Consider the following 17902-nt stretch of genomic DNA (forward strand, 5'->3'; position numbering starts at 1 on the left):
CTGTAGTTATTATGTTTTTTTATTATCTCTTTTTCCCCCATGTTTTTATTTGTGCAGTATAATTGTACATAATGGTGGGATTTGTTGTTATGTAGTTGCACATGCACACAATGTAACAATATATTTTGGACAGTATCATTCCCTAGTACTTCTCTGTACCCTCCCCTTGTCCCTCCCTCTAGTCCCCAACTTTCTTTCCCTTTTCCTCTCTAGTTTCCACATATGAGAGAAAACATATGACCCTTGACCTTCTGAGCTTTGCTTCTTTCACTTAACATAATGGTCTTAAGTTCCATCCATTTTCCTGCAAATGACATAATTTCATTTTTCTTTATACCTGAATAAAACCCCCATTGTGTATATATACCACATTTTCTTTACCATTTATGCATTGGTGGACATCTAGGCTGGTTCCATAGTTTGGCTATTGTGAATTTATTATGTTTTTTATTATGTTTTTAACCTCTCTGGAATCGGTAAATATTGTCTGGGTTTTGTTCTATATTTAGTTCTTTCTTTTTGTGTGTGTTTGTTTTAGTGATTAATCTTGTTAGGGTCAATCTTATTAATCTTTTCAAAGAAACAGCATTTGGCTTTGGAACCTTCTGTAATTGTTATTGCTGATATTCTCAAGGTTATTTATTTCTGCCCCATGTTTGTTTATTTTGTTCTTCTTTTTTTTTTGCTCTCTTGTTCAGCCTCTTGAGTTAATGCTTGACTCATTTATTTCATTCATTTTTAGAGTCTTCTTTTCCTGACAAATGAATTTGAAGATATTAAAAAAATACATTCACTTGTCATTTGAAATAGCTTTGGTCATTTCACAAATGTGGATGTGTAGTAAAGATTTTTTAATAATCTAATTTTAAGAATTTCATAATTTCCATTGTAGTTTTTTAACCCATGGATAATTTAGTAATATGCAACTCAATGTCCAGATACATGGTAATCTGACCATTAGTTTGTTATCAATGTCCCTTTATATCTACAATAGTATTATGATCAGAAAACATTGTGGCATACTAATCCTTTGGAGTTTTTAGTCCTCCATGTTGCCTCATAGAGGGTCTCTTTTTCAGATATTCTGTATGTGCACAGACCACATATTATGGAGGACGTGCGTGTGTTCTTTGTGCCCTTTTGCATTCCAACCAGCAATGAATGTGCTTGAGAACTCTCATGATAACCTGATTCCTTCTCCTTTCAGGTGATTTGCATTTCCCCTTGGGAAATTTCAGAATTTTCTCTTTATATTGTTGGTCTTCAATGTGTGTATGTACTTGTGTTTTTCCTTTACCTCCCCTGACTGACATTCTCTGATCCCTTTTAATCTTAGGTCTTCCAATTTTTTGCCCTATCTTTTAAGCTGCTTATTATCTGGACATTGACACTTCTACTTTTGTCCTGCACATCTCTCATATTTTCTCTTCCTCTATTTCTTGATTCATTTCCTATTGCCTATGTTGACAGTGTTCCCACTTGATCCTCAAAATTCACTGATCATTTCATCTTTTGCCTTCTTTACTCTATCCTGATTCTTTTACTTGGTTCTTTTTTATTTTTTACAAATGTTTTCTTATTCTTACTTCATGCTGCTATTATCTTCTCTTACGTCCTTAAGTAAATTTAAAGCATTTAAATGCAGAACCCATCTGTTCCAGAAAGTCACCCTCAGTCGTGTTTCTTAGTTGATGTACTCTTTCAACATGGTGTCCAGTATTTCCTTGGGGGGCACCGTGATTCCAACTGGTAATGTGGTCTGGGGGTGAGCTGAAGGCCGGCCCTGGTCTGTATTGGGATCCTGACTTAAAGCAGGTGAGCACCAAGCACCACACAACACAATCGGGCACCTTCTTCTGCAAGCACCTTCTCTGACTGTGACCCTCCTGCAGGGAAGCAGCGTCAAGAAGAGGCATCTCCGTGAAGGTGCAGGGCTGGGAGGGTAGGCAGTGATTGTCCAAGGCAGTGTGGGTGCCTTCCCCAACCCAGCTCCTCACTTTTCTCTCTCCCTACCCCAATCCACCCCAGAGTGTTGTTGTTAGTTCCTAGAATCCCACACTTCCCATTCAGTTATGTGGTTTCTCCAGGGATAATTTAGGGATTGAGATGGACAGCCATCTTGGCAGGAAGTCACCACACTGCCCATTCTCACATCTGACCCGCCAACCTCCAAATTTGGCTCATTGCTTCCTGTCTGGATTTATCCTGGCCACCTATACCCAGATTTCACTCATATGCAACTCCCCAGAATGGGGCAGCCTCCCCCCCCAACACACACACACAGAGCACCTTCCTATAACCTGAAGGTCTCCAGTGGAGCTTATCATTCCAATTTTTTGTTATGAACAGGAAAACTAAAACCAGTGAGGAATTCTAATGTTCATCCTGCCAGGAGAGAAGAGAAATCCCAAGAGGGATTGTGAACAGAGCCGAGGAGCTCAGGTGCCAGTCTGTGGTGACAGCTCTTGCTCTGTGTTTCAGGAAAGAACCCAGAAGTGGTAACTTTTGTCAGATGAGAGGCCTCCCTTGACATCCTTGATCTTCCCCACACCCTACAGGCTGTCTCCTCCTCTCCTTCCTGGACCCCTTCTCCCTGACCCAATACTCTCTTCTCTCCCCAGATGTGATCCAGATCCTGGCCTTGACGGCTTCCCTGTTCCCCCTGGGGGCCCAGCTCCTGCTCAGAGGCCGCATCTCATGCCTTCTCTTCTCTGGATCTGGCACCATCCTAGGAGGCCACAATGAGGCAGTGAAAAAAAAAAAATCTCTCAACATAATCTCACTCCGTTTAGCCACCTCATGCCTTCCATGGCTCACTTCCCCTCCCCACACCCAAGACCCTCCCCCAAATTCCTCTCCCCCTTCCAACCCTCCCTTACTCCTGTCTCAAGGAGACTGAGCCCTGGGAGGCTCAGCAGCCAGGGTGGACTGAGGCCTTTTGCACAGCCCCTTGCAAGTCCCCACCTCCTGGCCTGCTCTTCTGGTCTGTCTGCGGTGTCCTTTACCTCCTCTTCCACTTGGCCTTCCCACCCAAACTTCAAGATCCTCTAAGGGCCCCAGCCTCCTCCTGTCCTGCTCTACCTCTCTCAGCTGGTGAGCACAGGACAAGACCTTCAATGCTCCCTTGCAATTATTTAATGCACAAGAAAGGTGGGTGGCCTCAGTTCTGCCCACACCTGATCATAGGCTGACTCTGTTTTCCCAGGGGTCCTTCTGCAGAGGGAGATCAATCAGCTGGTGGACACTCCCAGGGGACAAGGGGTCCAACTCAGGTAGAACTGATGGACTTCTGTCCTGTTCAGAGAGCACCTATAGAGGCAGGTAGACTTCTGGAAGCATTTCCCATTGTCCCTGGGGAATGGAGGCTGTGTGGAGTGTGTGTAGTGGAATCCATGTAAAAGAATGATCATATGAGGCTGTGCATGTGGGAGTGCCACTGTGTGTGTGAGTATGAAGGGGCTTACAGGAGTGAACCTGAGCCAGACTATCTCAACACCTCACCCCTGCCTTCTCTGACCCCTGGGGAGATTAGGATTGCAAGGGCTGGGTGCCACCTACTGGACATGAGCTGTGCTACAAACCATAAGCCACTTTCCCTTTCTCCCTGCCCCCCAACACACACCCACCAGAGTGCACTTTTCTGATCCCAGCTCTTGCTCTGTGGCTCAATCCACTTGCTTTTCACCCTGCTCCCCATGACAGTCATGCAGAAACTGAAGACAGAGACCTTGTTCTCCTGAGCCACCTTGTTCTATCCTAGAGAAAGAGCCCTTGGAGGGGAGGCAGACAGGCAGGGCTCACATCCTAGCCTTGGCAGATTACTTAACCCCTCTGAACCTCAGTCCACTTAGCTACACAATAGGCTAATAGTGTCTACGACACAGAATCCTTGTGAAGTTTACATAAAATGTAAAATGAAACCATTAAGTTGGGAGGGCAGGGCAGCTACTAGAAGCCAGTGGGGTTAGACTTGTGTCCTCTCAGCTGGTGAGGTGAGGGCTGCCCACAGGCTCTGGCCAGAAACATAGCCTTCCCCCTATCTGTCCTCTGCCTCTTCTCCTGAACTGCTGCCCTGACCAACCCAGAGAGCTGCCCAGTCCACCTTTCCAGAGAGCCCAGGCCCTGCCAGAAGCTCCACCTCACACCAGGGCCATGAGGACGGTGCTAAGCAGCCACCCAGGGCTCTTCAGGGGCAGGCATAGAGCCCACCTTCTAGAGCACCTCCCAGTACTCTCTGCACCCCTACCTCCACCCCCCGTCACCAAGTCCCGCCAATCCAACCTCTCACAGTCCTCTCCTCGCCCAGCCCAGGGCAGAGCAGCACCCACAGAATGATCCCTGCTCAAGCTCCCTCACAGTCACTTCTCTACTCTCCAGCAGAAACTTTCTAGAGCACTCAGAAACACAGAGGGAGTCCCTCTCCCGCCAAAGGCCTGGCCCACAGAGAAAAGGCAAGCTGCACAGCCTGGCATTGTGGCCCTTGGGTGTGAGCCGGCCTCTTCTCCCTCCTACTGTCTGTTCCTCTGCAGGCCGCAGCTCCCTTCCCCACGCCTTCACTGTGCAGTTCACGTCCCTTGTGCCTGCAGGAGAGCATATCCTCTTCTTCAAACCTCCCTGTGGTTCTTCCCAGGACTATGATCCTGCCTGAGGCCCCTCAGCCTGGGTATGAGTTTGGATCCTCCATCAAATTGTGAGACTCTCCAGACCAGGAACAAAGTTAGCTCTGGGCTCAGCACAGGGACCTGCATGCGTGAGGAAATCATCTGTGGGTTGTTCACTCAATTTGGTGATAAGCAGGGATGTGTCACAGCATGGTCTTCAAAGGACAACTGGGCTGAGGATGGACAGCAGATGCAGGGTTGAGGGGTCAGCAAAGCCCCTAGGGATTGTATTCAGGTTGTTTCTTCTTTGTCCAAGACTTAAGGAAGAAGGACATGTACACACATTCAGGGTGGCGTGGGGGTCAAGGGCAGAAGAGCAGCCGCCAGCCTATGCAGACTCTGTTGTCAGCTGGGCATCATTAGCATAGCCAACCCTGCCTGCCTAAGCCAGGAACTGACCCCTACTCCTGCCTGGGAGCCCCCTGGTCAGTCCTGAGTCCTGTGCTGGAACCCAAGCCCCAAGACGAAGGTGGGAGGCCCTGAGACCATCTAGCCCAGGGAAGCGGATTCCATACCGCCATAGGCAGCGATCCACAAGGCTAGCATCCTGGGGGACTGTTGTGGTGACAGGATGGCCCTATCTATCTCCTCCTTCACAGGTCGAGCCTGACTACTCAAGATGTGATGGACAGAAGAGAGGTTTAGGCCAGCTGGGGACAGGGCTGGAGACTTTGCCAGTCGAGGCTCCTCATGGCCACCAACCTGGATTCTGCTTCTCTCACCCGTGCTGAGGCAACACTCACACGGTCAGGTGAGCAGGAACTAACTCCCAGACACAACCCAGAGATGGATCATGTGTGGAGCTCACCACAGGGGAACTCCTTTGACAGGACACAGGGAAACTGGGATGTGGGACTTAATAGGGATTCTGGCATCCTGAAGCTAGAACGAGGTTCAGAGTCTGGGACCCATGCAGTACAGCCTGACAACCAAGGCAGGCCAGCACACAGGTATAGAAGGCCACCTCCTCCAGGCAGGCTCCCTTCAGCTTCTCTTTGCATTCCACAATTTCTAAAAATCGATATGTCCCTCACTGCTTCATGTCTAGGCTTCGCCATCTGAAACCCACCCCTGAACAGGTACCAGCGGGCACAGGGCTGGCAAAGGGAGTAACCCAACAGGTCTATAACTCCCCCCAAAGAAGGGCTAAGCACCAGGGTGGGGACTCTGGCAGCTGGGGGAGTTTCAAAGGACATATGCCTTTCCCAGGTCTGTTTCCCCTCCACCCCATGCAGGGTCTGCCCACAGCCCCACAGGGTGGGGTTGGTAGAAAGAAATAGATTTATTTTCATGTACAAAGCGGTCAGCCCACGGGACCACATACAACAGGTGCACAGAGTCCTAGAAAAACACGTCTCTCTAAAGGCAACTCAGAGTAGGTAAGGCAGGTGGCCCCTCCCCGCCCCCACACACAGAACAAAACAGAAGAGCGAAACCAGTGGGCCAGGCTGAAGCAAGAGGCCTGGCCCTGGGGGGACCCCAAGTCCTGGGGCACAGGTGGATATGGCCTTGAAGAGGAGAGAAACCCTGCCAGGGTGAAGCCAGGTCCCTCTCTGGCTGCAGGAAAGGGAGAAGGACTCAGGCCAAGGGGTGTACTTAGGAGACACTGAGGAACTCAGGGGACACTGAGGAGCTCAGGGCCCTAGGGTAGCAGAGGCATTTCACACCCTCTGTTGGGCTCCTTGGCGCTGTGGAGACTTTTATCTAAACGGGATCTTGGAGAACAGATTGTCTTACTCTCTGTTTTACCCAGATAGGGAAAGGAACTTGCCCAGGGTCACACAGCCAGCAGAAAGCATTGCTGACACATCCGTCCTGTCTCCCAGCAGGGGATCCTTCTGCCCATTCATTGTTCCTATCTGCTTTCTGCCTAAGTCCCTTCCCTGGAACACTGAGCTGCCCCTCTGGCAGCTTCCTGGGGTCCCTGTATCCCTCAAGTACAGGGGTGGTCCTCAGAGGCACCTTTACCCCGTGTTGATTTCCATTTCTCTCCACAGCAGAGCTAGTGATTGTTTCCCCTGCTCATGGAGAAGTCCCACCTTCCCTTCCATAGGAGCCTGGAGACCCCAATGGGGTGGGGGCCCCCAGGGGAGAAGGACACAGATCTGATGAGGCAAGAAAGGGGCACAGAAGGAACCATCCAGACTGTTCAGAGAAAGAGTGGCTTGGGGAGAACTCGCCAGGGTATGGTCAGAGGAGCAGAGCAGGGCCCACTGCTCACTGGTCACCCCTGTGCTCCTGGAGGACAGATCACAAAGTCTTGGCAAGGCTGGAAGTGTTGCTTTCACTCTAAAGATGAGAAAGCTGAGGCCCAGGAAAGTCCACACATGTCCAGGGTGACATGGCACATCCTGGTCTAGAATCCAGGACCCATGGCTCTAGTTCCCAGTGCATCAGGCCAGACTGGTGGAGGGTGGTGGGAAAAGAGCCGGGCAGGAAGGGTCCCGGAGGGGATCACTCAGCATCAAGGCTGCAGCAGCCATTGACGGGGGCCCTAGTGCCGTCCACCTCGGGCACCTCGTATTCCTCATCCAGGAAGTCCAGCGAGTTGTTGCTTGGGAGGCCACGGATGGTGAACTTGTGGGACACCTTGGTCCAGTGTTCACGGTTGGAGGCCACCCGCTCATACAGCTCTGCCGCCTTGGGGAACAAGTCCTGTAAAAGTCTGCGGGAGTTGGAGACGGAGCAGGGTTAGAGGTTAAAACTCAGCATAGACAGCAAGAAAAATGAAGAGTCGCACCACAGGCGGAATTTCTGCAGGGGTCTGAGCTGTAGGACTAGCACGGGAAAGCAGAATGGTCTCCCACAGCTGGGGGCCAAGGATGAAGTGAAGGGCCCATTGAGGCAGGAGGCAGCTGGGTACCAGCTGGAATTGGTCAAGGACAAACTCAACACCATGTCTACTGTTTCACCCACAGCTGGCCCCACTCTGTACCACCCTCTCCAGGGAGTCCCCAGCCGTCCCTGTGAGCTCACTCACTTGTAGATGGGCATTGCAATGTGCTCCATGAAGCTGATCTGCAGCTCGGGGATGTAGGCCTTCTCCCGGTCCATCATCTCCATTGGCCGGTTGCCCATGGCTTTCTCCTGCAGGCAGCAAGACATCAGGCCTTCCCCTCTTGTTCCTCCATCAGGGACCAAGGTCAGGCTAGCCCAATGCCACCCCAGCCTAGGCCAGAAGTGCTCCCCCAACCTGAACATACCAAGTCTCCCTGGGAGAAGAATTCTTTGTAGATCAGCTCCTGGAAGACAATGTTCTTGTTACTTGCTGTGGATGGGATCCATCCCCCCAAGCCCATGCTCCAAGAGCAAAGTAAAGCCAAGTGATCCAGTCCCACTGAGGGCCTGACATTACCAGCCCAAGCCTGGCAGTGAGATGGTCCTAGAAGAGGTGGATGCTGGGTTCTGGTCCACCTTTCACCAGTCACTGACTTGCTGTGCAACCCCGAGTCTCCTCACCCATCACCTGAGTAGTCTAGGTTTCTGTCTCCCCCAAATCTAGCCAGGCTGGGCTCAGCACAGAGAGACTGCAGAGGGGTCACAGAGCTGAGCAGAATGTGCAGCCTATACCTTTGCAGACAGGGGATCACTTACTGCGATCTTTCTGGTGGTCTTCCAGCCCTTAGTCTGGTCAGAGAGGTCACAGGAGGTCATCAGGAGGCAGAGGAGAAGTCTGTGGTGCTGCTTGTTGGTTCGGTCATAGCCCACTGTTGGGGGACCATAGGTTTAAGGAGAGGAGGAGCAGCCTCCTTGTACCCTAAGAGAACAAGGCTCCCACCTCGCAGCTAGCCAGGGAATTGGGCCTTCCCATTGGGAGTCAAGGGGCCAGTGCTGGGTCTTTTGGGAGGGGCCATGTTGCCAGGGAAGGGCCAATGCTGAAAGGGAAAGTGTCTGAGCCCTGGGGATGCTCCCCAAGCAGTTCCCCACCCTGATCACCCATCCCTCCCTGGCTGGGAGCCTAGGGCTAATGGCAGGCACCTTCGGCCATCTTCTGAAGGTCCTTGAAGATGCGGAGGTGGTGGGCCAGGTCCGTGGCCAAGATGATATCTCGCATCAGATCCAGCATGCGCTGGTAGTCCTGGGGTGGGTCAAGGGAGGAGCTTCATGGCCTCCCGCTGGACACAACCCACCACTCACCCCTGAGGAGTACCCACAGCTCCTTCTTCTGTCTGGGCCAGTTGTTGGACCCACCCCTACTCACTGCTCCCCGCCCATCACCTTCCGGGAGAAGTGGTCAAAGATGTTGCAGCCGTGGGTATTAAGGATGGCGATGGCCTGAGCAAAGTGATGCCTCTGGGGGAAGAAAAGAGAGGGAATGCTGGGACAAAGGGGCTCCCCACATCCTGACCCCAAAAGAGGCAGTCAAACCCCACAGGGCTCTGGGCCCTCAGCCTAGCAGAGCAGGTAGAAAGGGGACTCAGGAGTCCTGCTTCCCTTTCTGAGCTGTTCCAACCCTCTGGGTGACCCAGGGCAAGTCCTTGTCCAGCTCCACGCCTCAGACACCTCAGCTGTCACATGGAGAGACCCAGTAAAGTAAACTTGAAGGGCATCACAAGTTGGAAAAATTTTGAAAGGTTTCCTTGAAGTCTTAGACACTAATTCATGCAGAAAACATTTGTTTGCTGACAAGGAAAGGCGAGACAAGGAGGCGAGAGCAAGGCCCTGTCTCCAGATGCTGAAAGGCTGTCACTCGGAGGAGGAGCTGGCTGAGGCCAGGGGACAGAGGGCACAACCAGGGCTGCTGCCAGGTCTCCTGGGAGAAGGCGAGCACCACATGCATTTCTGGGGGTGTGAAACCAGGGGCAGCTTCTGGAAGGGTGTTGTGGGAGGAAGCCTAGGGCAAGGTGACCTTGGAGATTTGGCTCCCACCTGAGCCAAAACAAGTGCAGAAAACTCAGACATGTCTCAGACCTGGTCCTGATCCAAAGATCCTCCAAGTGAGGGTGGGGACCCAACAATCAAAGGCAAGGCTGAGCCACTGTAATTCCAGTAGATCAAGAGTTCAAAGCCAGCCTCAGCAACTTAAGGAGGCCCTAAGCAATGAGACCCTTTTCTAAATAAAATGCAAAACAGGGCTGGGGCTGGGGCCCAGTGGTTAAGCAGCCCTGGGTTCAATCTCCAGTACAAAAAAAAAAAAAAGACAAAGCTGAGAAGGCTGAGTTGGACAGGGGCCCAGGGTTGACCCACACAGCCAAAGGGACGCACCCTACACCCAGTAGTTGCTTTGCAAACCTGGCTCAGGTGGTTCCTACAGCCCCTCTCACAAACCCATCTGCACCCACAACCCCCCCCACCCCACCCAGTTAGGAAAATGAGCCAGACTTGCCCTAGGAGTGGCGGCAGCTCCCACAGCCTGTTTAGAGAGCCTGGTGTGGGAACAGGAGGTGCTGGGTCACAGTCTAACTTTGCAAGTCACTGGCCTTATGGGGATTAGCAAGAGAGGGTCAGGGCAGAATGACAATACCTCCATGACAGAGCCCTCGGAGCTGTAGAGCGCAGCCAGCACAGATTTCTGGAAAAGCCCAGGAAAACTCCAGTCACTCCTCACATGCAGGTCCAAGCATCCGCCACAGTGGAGACTCAGCAGCCTCTGCTCCTACCCGCTGCCCCGCTCCTGCCTCTCTGAGAGCCCTGGGCAACCCCAGAAGGCCTCTCCAGGCTCTAAAACTGCTCCCCGTCTCATGCCCCCACCTCTCCTCCCAGACATCAGGGAGGGCTCCTGCTTGGGGAGGGCAGGTCTCACCGAGGCCACCTGGAAGGAGTTATTAGTGCCTCTGTGGTCCAGGTCATGACACATGCAGGAAATAAACAAGGCAAAGATCTCGATGTCCCTGGTTAGGAGCCAGAAAGAAGAAAGGTCACCCACAGCTCCCTCTCTCAGCCCCCCAGAAGAGAGACAGCTGGGAAGTGTCCAGCAGCCACCCAAACAGGCAGTTGGGACACCCCAGTCTCCTTCTTGGAAAGAAGCACTGGTTTGGAGTGTGGCAAACCCAGGTGGGGATCAGACCCACTAGTCCCTAATCCTGAGCCAGTCCCTCCTGGAGAAGGGGGCTAGGCAACCTTCCTCCCCGGGCTGAGAAGACTCCATGAGTGTGCAGGTACAGGACCTGCCTCATAGGAGGTGCCTCCCTCTCCCAGGGGAGGGAACCTCAGCTGCTGCCAGGTGTGGGGGAGGTGCAGCCACTCACTCGAGGTAGTTAGTGAGCTCCAAGTTCTTGTAGAGCAGGTAGCAGAAGTGGGAGACAGAAAAGGCGTGCATCCAGTTGTGGTAGGGGGGATCCCGGTAGCCCTTCTTCACCATCAAACAGAACCTGGGAGAGGACAGGAGGCAGCAGAGGGGTCTCAGCTTCTCCTCCTCCAGGAAGCCCTTTGGGCTCTGCCTTCCTTTATTCATGATCCAGATTGCATCTCATTCATGCCTTCTCCCCAGCCCTACAAGACTAGGCCTCCTGCAGTTGTACTCAGAGAAACCCATAGAGGTGAGAGTGAGGCTGTCTGCACCCAGGGGAGGGCTAGGGGCACACACCGGGCCAGTGTCGGGCAGTCAATTTTGTAGTTATTGATGAAATTCATGTCCTGCAGCATACTCAGGATGGCCTGGAGGAAATGGATGAGAAGGACGAGAGGAATTGTCAGTATCATGATGGGGCTCCTGCCTCAGACATTTTTGAAGTCCCAGCTCAAAATTTGGGAGTCTTATAACTTTAAATCTAAATTAAAGGATCATAAGATTGTTGAACCAAGCATTCTCATGTCTGTGAACTTTTAGACATCTAAGGGCCCTAGCACTAAGAACTCTTGGAACCAAGCTCACCTAAAATCTTAGAAAAATGGGGCAGGGGCTGCAAATCCTAAAGCCACAAGCTCAAGTATCAGTGGTCCTGGAGCTGTTCTTGGTGATCATCCAGTCCAGCCCCTGAGCCCTGGACAGCTCCACAGCCCCATAATGACAGACTACATGCCCATTCCATCTCTAAAGGAGCCTCCATAGCCTTCCTTGATGACCCTGTCTTATGGGAAATTCTTACTCACATCTAACTTAAATCTCTGACTGTGTGTCCTTCCACTTCCCAGTCAAGCAGGGGAGGGCCAGCTTACCATGGAAGTGTCATCCTCTGGTAGAGAGCGAGGGGTATAGGTAAAATTGGCAAAGTTGGAGTCAATGGCAGCCACAGGCTGGATGCCATCATGGAGAAGTTTGGTATATTCATCATCAGAGACCTAGAAGAAGCCAGCCAGAGAATTAGACAATGGCTTCCTCCCTGTCCAGTGTCCTCACTCAAATTCCCATGGCAGGTGGGGGATCCTTCACACAGAATGCAGCCCAGTTGAGCCCCTACCCTATGAACTGTGAATGGGTAGATCTCCACTCTCCCCACCCAGCCCTACAACCCACCTCCCTGCTGGTGACCACCTTTTACCTATGCAGATATCCTATCCTCCACAAAGACAGGGAGACACCCCTTTGTGACCTCAACTCATGGTGGCTTTTCATAGACACTAACCTAGTAGTCCTTCTCTTGGGAGACCTTCCTAGAGTCTAACTTCAATTCTTCATATGACAGTTTTTAGCCTATTCACAAAGTCTGGGACCCTTTAGTTTGGACACAGATGAGAAGAAATGTCCAAATGAATAATGATGATCACATACTGTGAACTAAGGCTTAAAATAGCTATTCTGACACAGGACCTATGAATGGGCTAGAACATCAGCAGTTAGGGTTGCCCAGGACTGTGTAACTCTCATACCCAGGGAAGTGGTGGGGAAAAGCCCTGGGTGGTTTTCCTAGTCTTCAGTAATTCCCAAGATGGGACTTACTCCCTGGACTTGGGAAATACTTGTTTTAATCAAGTTCTTCCCTGGGTAGAATACTGCCTGCAGGCTACTTGCAGCCTTGGTGCTGAACTGACAAACAGCTTAGAGGAGAGGTCTGTAAGTAGGGGTTGGGGAAGCTGTCCCTGAGCAGAGCAGGAGGCCAGGTGTTGCTTTGGGTCTGTCTTCTCTACCCTAGTGCTCAATCAGTCAGAAAGCCCAGCCCTGACTTGAGCTGTTGAAGATTCTGAAAGGCAGGGAAGGAGGGTACAAGAGCAGATGGCCCTGAAAAGGACAGAAACGCCACACAAGCCTCACCTTCATGTGGTACATCATCATCTCATTGGCCAGGTGGCTGCGATACTGAGCCTCATTCACTTTTTTGTATAGGAGAGACTGAGGGGAGAGAGAGAAAGACAGGACTCAAACAAGACAACTGTGAAATCCTTGAAACACCCAAAAGGGGTACAGAGGGATCAGACAGAAGCCCATTGGGACCCCAGACTGAGCCTTTGGGCTCCAACCAGAGTACAGGCCCCACCTCTGACTTATGTCGAGAGCTCCTGAAACCACCTCCCTAGTCCTCTTCACATTTGAGGCACTTTGCACCCCTCCAGGGCTTGGCCCAGACTCCAGAGATGAATACCAAGGCCCATGGAAGGAAGAGCAGCAAGGAGGGGACTCATGCCAGGGATCTGGGGTTGGATTCTCAGGTCAGAACTTCCAACAAGCTGGACAATGAGACCCAATATCGGTCAGAAAGAGGTTGACCAGGGATTTGGGTTGAGGTCATTGCTTCTGGAGGACAGGGGTAGATTTTCAGCAACCAGGGTTTTTCATGATACCCGGAGGCTAAGTGGACAGGGCAAGAAATATTATCCCCAATTGGAAACTAAGCCCAGAGCACTGAAGGCTGCGTGGCACCTCAGCAGCATCCCAGGATCTAAGTCCCATCCCAGGAAATGAACCTTCTAGACCCAGAAGGGAGAGAGGGTGGAGGAAGTAAAATGGGAGGGGGATGTCCCTCATCGGCCCCGCCCCCGTCCCTCCCCCTCACATGGGCGATGCTGATGCCGCAGTAGATGGAGAAGGCAGTGGCCAGGTCCTCGTCGAACTTGCTGAACCAGGGCCCATTGATCTTGTTTACCAGCTCGGCCACACCGATAACCTCTGGGGAAGAGAGAAGGGCTAGGAACCACAGCGGAGCGGCCTGGCAGGGACCTGCCCTCCCGAGCCCCGCCCACCCCGCTCAGGCCCCTCCCGACTGCACCGCCCCAGCCCCGCCCCCGCTGCCCCGCGGCTGCACCCTGGTTCTCGTTCTTGATGGGGAAGCAAAGGATGTTGCGCGTGCGGAAGCCGGTGCTGTCGTCCACGCCGCGGTAGAAAAGCGGGTGGGCGTACGCGTCTGGGATGTTCAGGATCTGGCCGGTGGTGGCCACGTGGCCCGCGATGCCCTGATCGGCTGGGATGCGGATCTCGTATGTCTGCCACAGCCAGGAAGGAGCAGAAAGGATTGTTAGTGGCCTATCCACCGAGGGCCCCCTGAGGATTCACGGATACCCCCTCACACACCCCCACCGCTGCCCAGGACCACACAATCCCTCACCTCATCATCCACGACGCCCCCATCAAACACTTTGGCCACCAGCTCATTCTGATCCAGCAGGAACACAGAGCAGCTGTGGGGAGATAAAGTTAGTCCTCAGAGCCCTGACATCCCTCCAGCCACCCCCCCACCGCGACTTCTTATGATCTGAGTGGAGACCAGATTTCTGAGAACTAGTAGGAATGCCCTGGAGTGAGACCCCCTCAGGTCTGGCTGGCTCCTGGCATTTGTCTACTTGAAAGAGCACCTACTATGTGCAGTGCGCTTTGATAAGAGCTTTGATAATAAGCAAAGCTAGCCCTGGCTCTCTGTCAGTTGAGTTTACCGTCCAGTAGGGAGACAGGTACAAAATAAAGGATCAGTCAAAATGCAGTGGGGGGACAGGGGATATAGCTCAGTTGGTAGAGTGCTTTCTTTGCATGCACAAAGCCCTGGGTTCAATCCCCAGCAACACACACACACACACACACACACACACACACACACAGTGGAGTCCCACAAGAAGGCAGGGAGGTGGAGAAGGGGGAAAGGAAAGGAGGCAATGAGGACTGAGGCCCAGAACCTTCTCCCTCCAGCCCTCTAGGGAGATCCACTCACATCTCCGCATTGCTGAGGTTTCTGGCCTCTGTGATGATCTCCTGGAGCAGAACAGAGACATCGTCTGGGGGAGGGAGAAGAACAGCACAGTGTTGACACCAGGTTGTAGTACTGAGGCCAAGCCTTACACCCCTCCTAACCAGACAGCCTCACATGGAGGACACTCACCCAGGTGAGTGAAGAGGTTCTTTGCCACTTGAAGAAGAGCCTGGAATGGAGAAAATGGAAATAATAGCCGATTGAGGACCCTCTATCCAGTTCCCCACTTCAAAATTCCCAGGGGCTTCTCATTCCTTGTTTTGTGCTCTCTGGACAGGCTAGAATCTGACAGTATCTAATATGTCATTTGGCTAAAAAATAAAGAAGTGAGGAAATAGCCCCAGAGAAAGTGGGAAGATATCTCTTGTCTAACTGCCCACATTGAACACTAGAGGGCGATCAGTGTCTGTGTCCCATTTGCTGGGCCTGAGGAAACTACTGACCTCTCTTCTTAAGAGGCCGCCAGGTTACTAGGTTACCTAGCTGCTGCAGGGCAAGGCAGCCATTGGTCCAGGAAGGCATGGACACCTCCTTAGGGATTGGCTCTCGTCCTGAGAGCTGGGTGAGCTGGGTGAACTCGTCCTGGGAGGGGCTCAAGGCAGGCTGCTCACCTGGCACTCACACTTGAGCTTCTGCTCCTTCTGGAAGGCCAGGGTACTGGTGAGCACTGTGCCTGTGTAGTGGAAGCAGTGCTGGATCACATGCTCATCCTGGTCTGTGAACCTGGAGGGAGGGGCTGGGGTCACTGAAGAGGGAAGGGAAAGCAAGCTTCTCTCCCCAATTCTCCTTACTTCTGTGCCCCCAGAAACCCCATAGAGGCAGCCACCAGCCAACCATACATCTCCTCTGCTGGGGCTGCTCCACTGCCTGCCTGCCACCTTAGACTGAAAGCTCCCTGAGGGGAAGGTTGTATTTCTCAGACTAAAGTGTGGTTTTATTCTCATGCTATTGTTTTGTTTTTGTTTGAAGCAGGGACTCCCTGTGTTTTCCTGGCTGGCCTTGAAATCCTGGGCTCAAGCTATCTTCCTGCCTCAGCCTCCCCAATAGCTGAGACTACAGGTGCCCTGATGACACCCACAAGGCTATTGCTTTTTAAAACCAGAGCTATAAATCCTTCCTCTGATTGGGGATTTACCCGGACCAAGGCCAAGTCTCCTCCCTCAGACTAGAGACTTGCCCTTGTTGGGTTGTCCTCCTGCTCTTGCCCAAGTGCCTCTCCAAAAAGGGAGGGGAAATCAGACTGTATATTAACATGGCTTTAACCAAGTCAAAAAGGTGATGGAGAGTCTGGGATTACCTGTGCCTCAGCCAGCAACAGCTGCAAGGGTCTAGAAGCCCCTAATAGTCTAGCACTGACAAACTGTTCAGCCCAGCACTGCTTAGATAGCATACTCTCTGTTAGTCCCCTTCGCACGCTGTTATCCTAGTAGAGCCCTGCCCCACCTCAGCTCCAGCTCCTGATTCACATCATCTCACCCAGACTCACAAGTCTCCTCCAAGCTTGTTGAAGGCACAGGCCAAGGCCACCACCTGGTCAGTGGCCCTGCTGATGACAGGGACACAGAGCATGGCCTGCAGCTCACAGCCCAACATGCTTTGCAGCTGTTGCACATCCTCCTGCAAAGGGGAGGAGAGAGGGAGTAAGTCAGGGCAGGTTCTGGGGGCTAGGCAGGGAGTCCTCCCTTTTTCCCCTCCCCTGGCTTAGCAGGCCATGGCTTACAGAGGTGAGGTCCTTCAGCTGGATGGACTTCTTGTCTTCCACAACCTGGCCCAGGCGACCCATTGTCAACTGGAGAGTGAGGAGAGGTTGTCAGGGGCCAGCTCTCCCCAGGTCAGGGGATCTCGACCCATCCCCAGTTTCAATGAACTCTTTAGTCAGTCCAAATAGTGTATGGAGTTAAATATTGAGGAGCAGAGAGCTAGGGGGAGGTCTGGAAGAATCATCTATAGAAGACTCTAGCTCTTCCCAAATTAGGGGGGTGATAAGCAGACTCCAAGAATTTTCATTGATCTTGACAGATTCATATCTAAAAATACTCCAACAGAGTATTTTAGAACTGAGCTGGTCCTCATGTAAGCCTTCCTGTATATGATAAGAGAGTTCTAGTGGAGCCTGATCATAACATATCGAGATGCCTTGTGATTTTAAGCAGATCCCAAGATCCAGATTAATTTCACCAGATTCCAAGAGATTATAGAGGACCTCAATTCCTCAGGCAGAACCCCCCTCCCCCCTGCAACTGCCTAGCAGGTCTTAGCAGTCTCTGCAGACTCCAACACAGGGGACCCAGACGGGACTCACGGGAAAGCTGATCTCTTCCCCCAGCACTTTATCTCCGATGACCTGAGAAACCGAGTAGTGAGGACCAGTTAGTGGAAAGGCAAACCCAGGTCCCTCGCTCTCTGCCAATGGACCTGGGCCCTCACCTTGCAGGAAAGCTGCAGATTGTCCTCAGACACGAGCAGAAGGCAGCAGCGGGATGCCTGGGTCTCCTGTTGAAGCTGAAAGGGTGACGGACAGAGTGAAGGATTGACAGCGAATGGTTGGTATGAAGTCACCCCACCCCACCCTCTCGCCTCTTGGAGGCTCTTCAGGTTTGTGGAGGAAAGGGAGGGGCGGAACAAGCAATACCAACTGAGATGGAGAGTTTGGGGGGAAGTTGGTCCCTGCAGGGAGCCAGGACCATGAGGAGAGTGGGAGGAGCTCAGGGACTCACGTATTGGAGGACTTTGAGCTGCAGGGAAGTGGCATCCAGGTCGTAGAGTTCCCCTGCAAGGACAGGGCGCGGGTCAGGGAGGGCCCCGATTCTCCTAGGTGGCCGGGTCCAGGTCCCTTCGGCACAGCCAAGTCCAGGACTACACAAGGCTCCGCCTCCGCCCCCGCCCCCGCCCCCACCCGACCACCCAGCCCACAGGCATCCCTTCCAACTTCTGGCGGGGCCGCCCAACTCCTCTCAGGCCCCTCCCACCCCTCCAATTCTACCTGCCCCGCCCTCCCGACCTGCCCAGGCTGGACCCTCACCGCAGAGCTGCAGGATCTTTCGGTCGTGGTCGGTGTACTCTATCCCGCCCTTCGGGTCTTCCGCTGTGACCGCTGGGGGGTTCTGGACAGCTGCAGGGGCCGCGCCGAGCCCGCGTTGCTGCAGGGCCTGCACCCTCCGGAGGGCCACCAGGGTCTGGGGCGGA

General features: G+C 52.7%; 1 protein-coding gene across 2 annotated transcripts in view; it reads right to left on the reverse strand.

Moving 5' to 3' along the window:
* Positions 1 to 5954: 5954 nt before the first annotated feature.
* Pde2a (phosphodiesterase 2A) overlaps positions 5955 to 17902 on the reverse strand; it is a 59269-nt gene continuing 47321 nt past the window's right edge. For both annotated transcript variants that reach the window (XM_026400963.2, XM_026400964.2), the window contains 24 exons: positions 17739 to 17892; positions 17434 to 17486; positions 17144 to 17218; positions 17019 to 17060; positions 16437 to 16505; positions 16203 to 16333; positions 15328 to 15439; positions 14846 to 14885; positions 14678 to 14741; positions 14081 to 14153; positions 13781 to 13958; positions 13532 to 13644; positions 12793 to 12870; positions 11760 to 11882; positions 11188 to 11258; positions 10850 to 10972; positions 10405 to 10492; positions 10126 to 10173; positions 8880 to 8954; positions 8640 to 8739; positions 8256 to 8368; positions 7865 to 7903; positions 7642 to 7748; positions 5955 to 7326 (listed from right to left, as the gene is read on the reverse strand). In XM_026400963.2, the coding sequence (XP_026256748.2) occupies positions 7116 to 7326; positions 7642 to 7748; positions 7865 to 7903; positions 8256 to 8368; positions 8640 to 8739; positions 8880 to 8954; positions 10126 to 10173; positions 10405 to 10492; positions 10850 to 10972; positions 11188 to 11258; positions 11760 to 11882; positions 12793 to 12870; positions 13532 to 13644; positions 13781 to 13958; positions 14081 to 14153; positions 14678 to 14741; positions 14846 to 14885; positions 15328 to 15439; positions 16203 to 16333; positions 16437 to 16505; positions 17019 to 17060; positions 17144 to 17218; positions 17434 to 17486; positions 17739 to 17892 (2280 nt within the window). In that variant the 3' untranslated portion in view covers positions 5955 to 7115. The remainder of the gene's footprint in view (positions 7327 to 7641; positions 7749 to 7864; positions 7904 to 8255; positions 8369 to 8639; positions 8740 to 8879; positions 8955 to 10125; positions 10174 to 10404; positions 10493 to 10849; positions 10973 to 11187; positions 11259 to 11759; positions 11883 to 12792; positions 12871 to 13531; positions 13645 to 13780; positions 13959 to 14080; positions 14154 to 14677; positions 14742 to 14845; positions 14886 to 15327; positions 15440 to 16202; positions 16334 to 16436; positions 16506 to 17018; positions 17061 to 17143; positions 17219 to 17433; positions 17487 to 17738; positions 17893 to 17902) is intronic.

Source organism: Urocitellus parryii, chromosome 4, assembly GCF_045843805.1.
Source record: "Urocitellus parryii isolate mUroPar1 chromosome 4, mUroPar1.hap1, whole genome shotgun sequence".
NCBI classification, from domain to species: domain Eukaryota; kingdom Metazoa; phylum Chordata; class Mammalia; order Rodentia; family Sciuridae; genus Urocitellus; species Urocitellus parryii.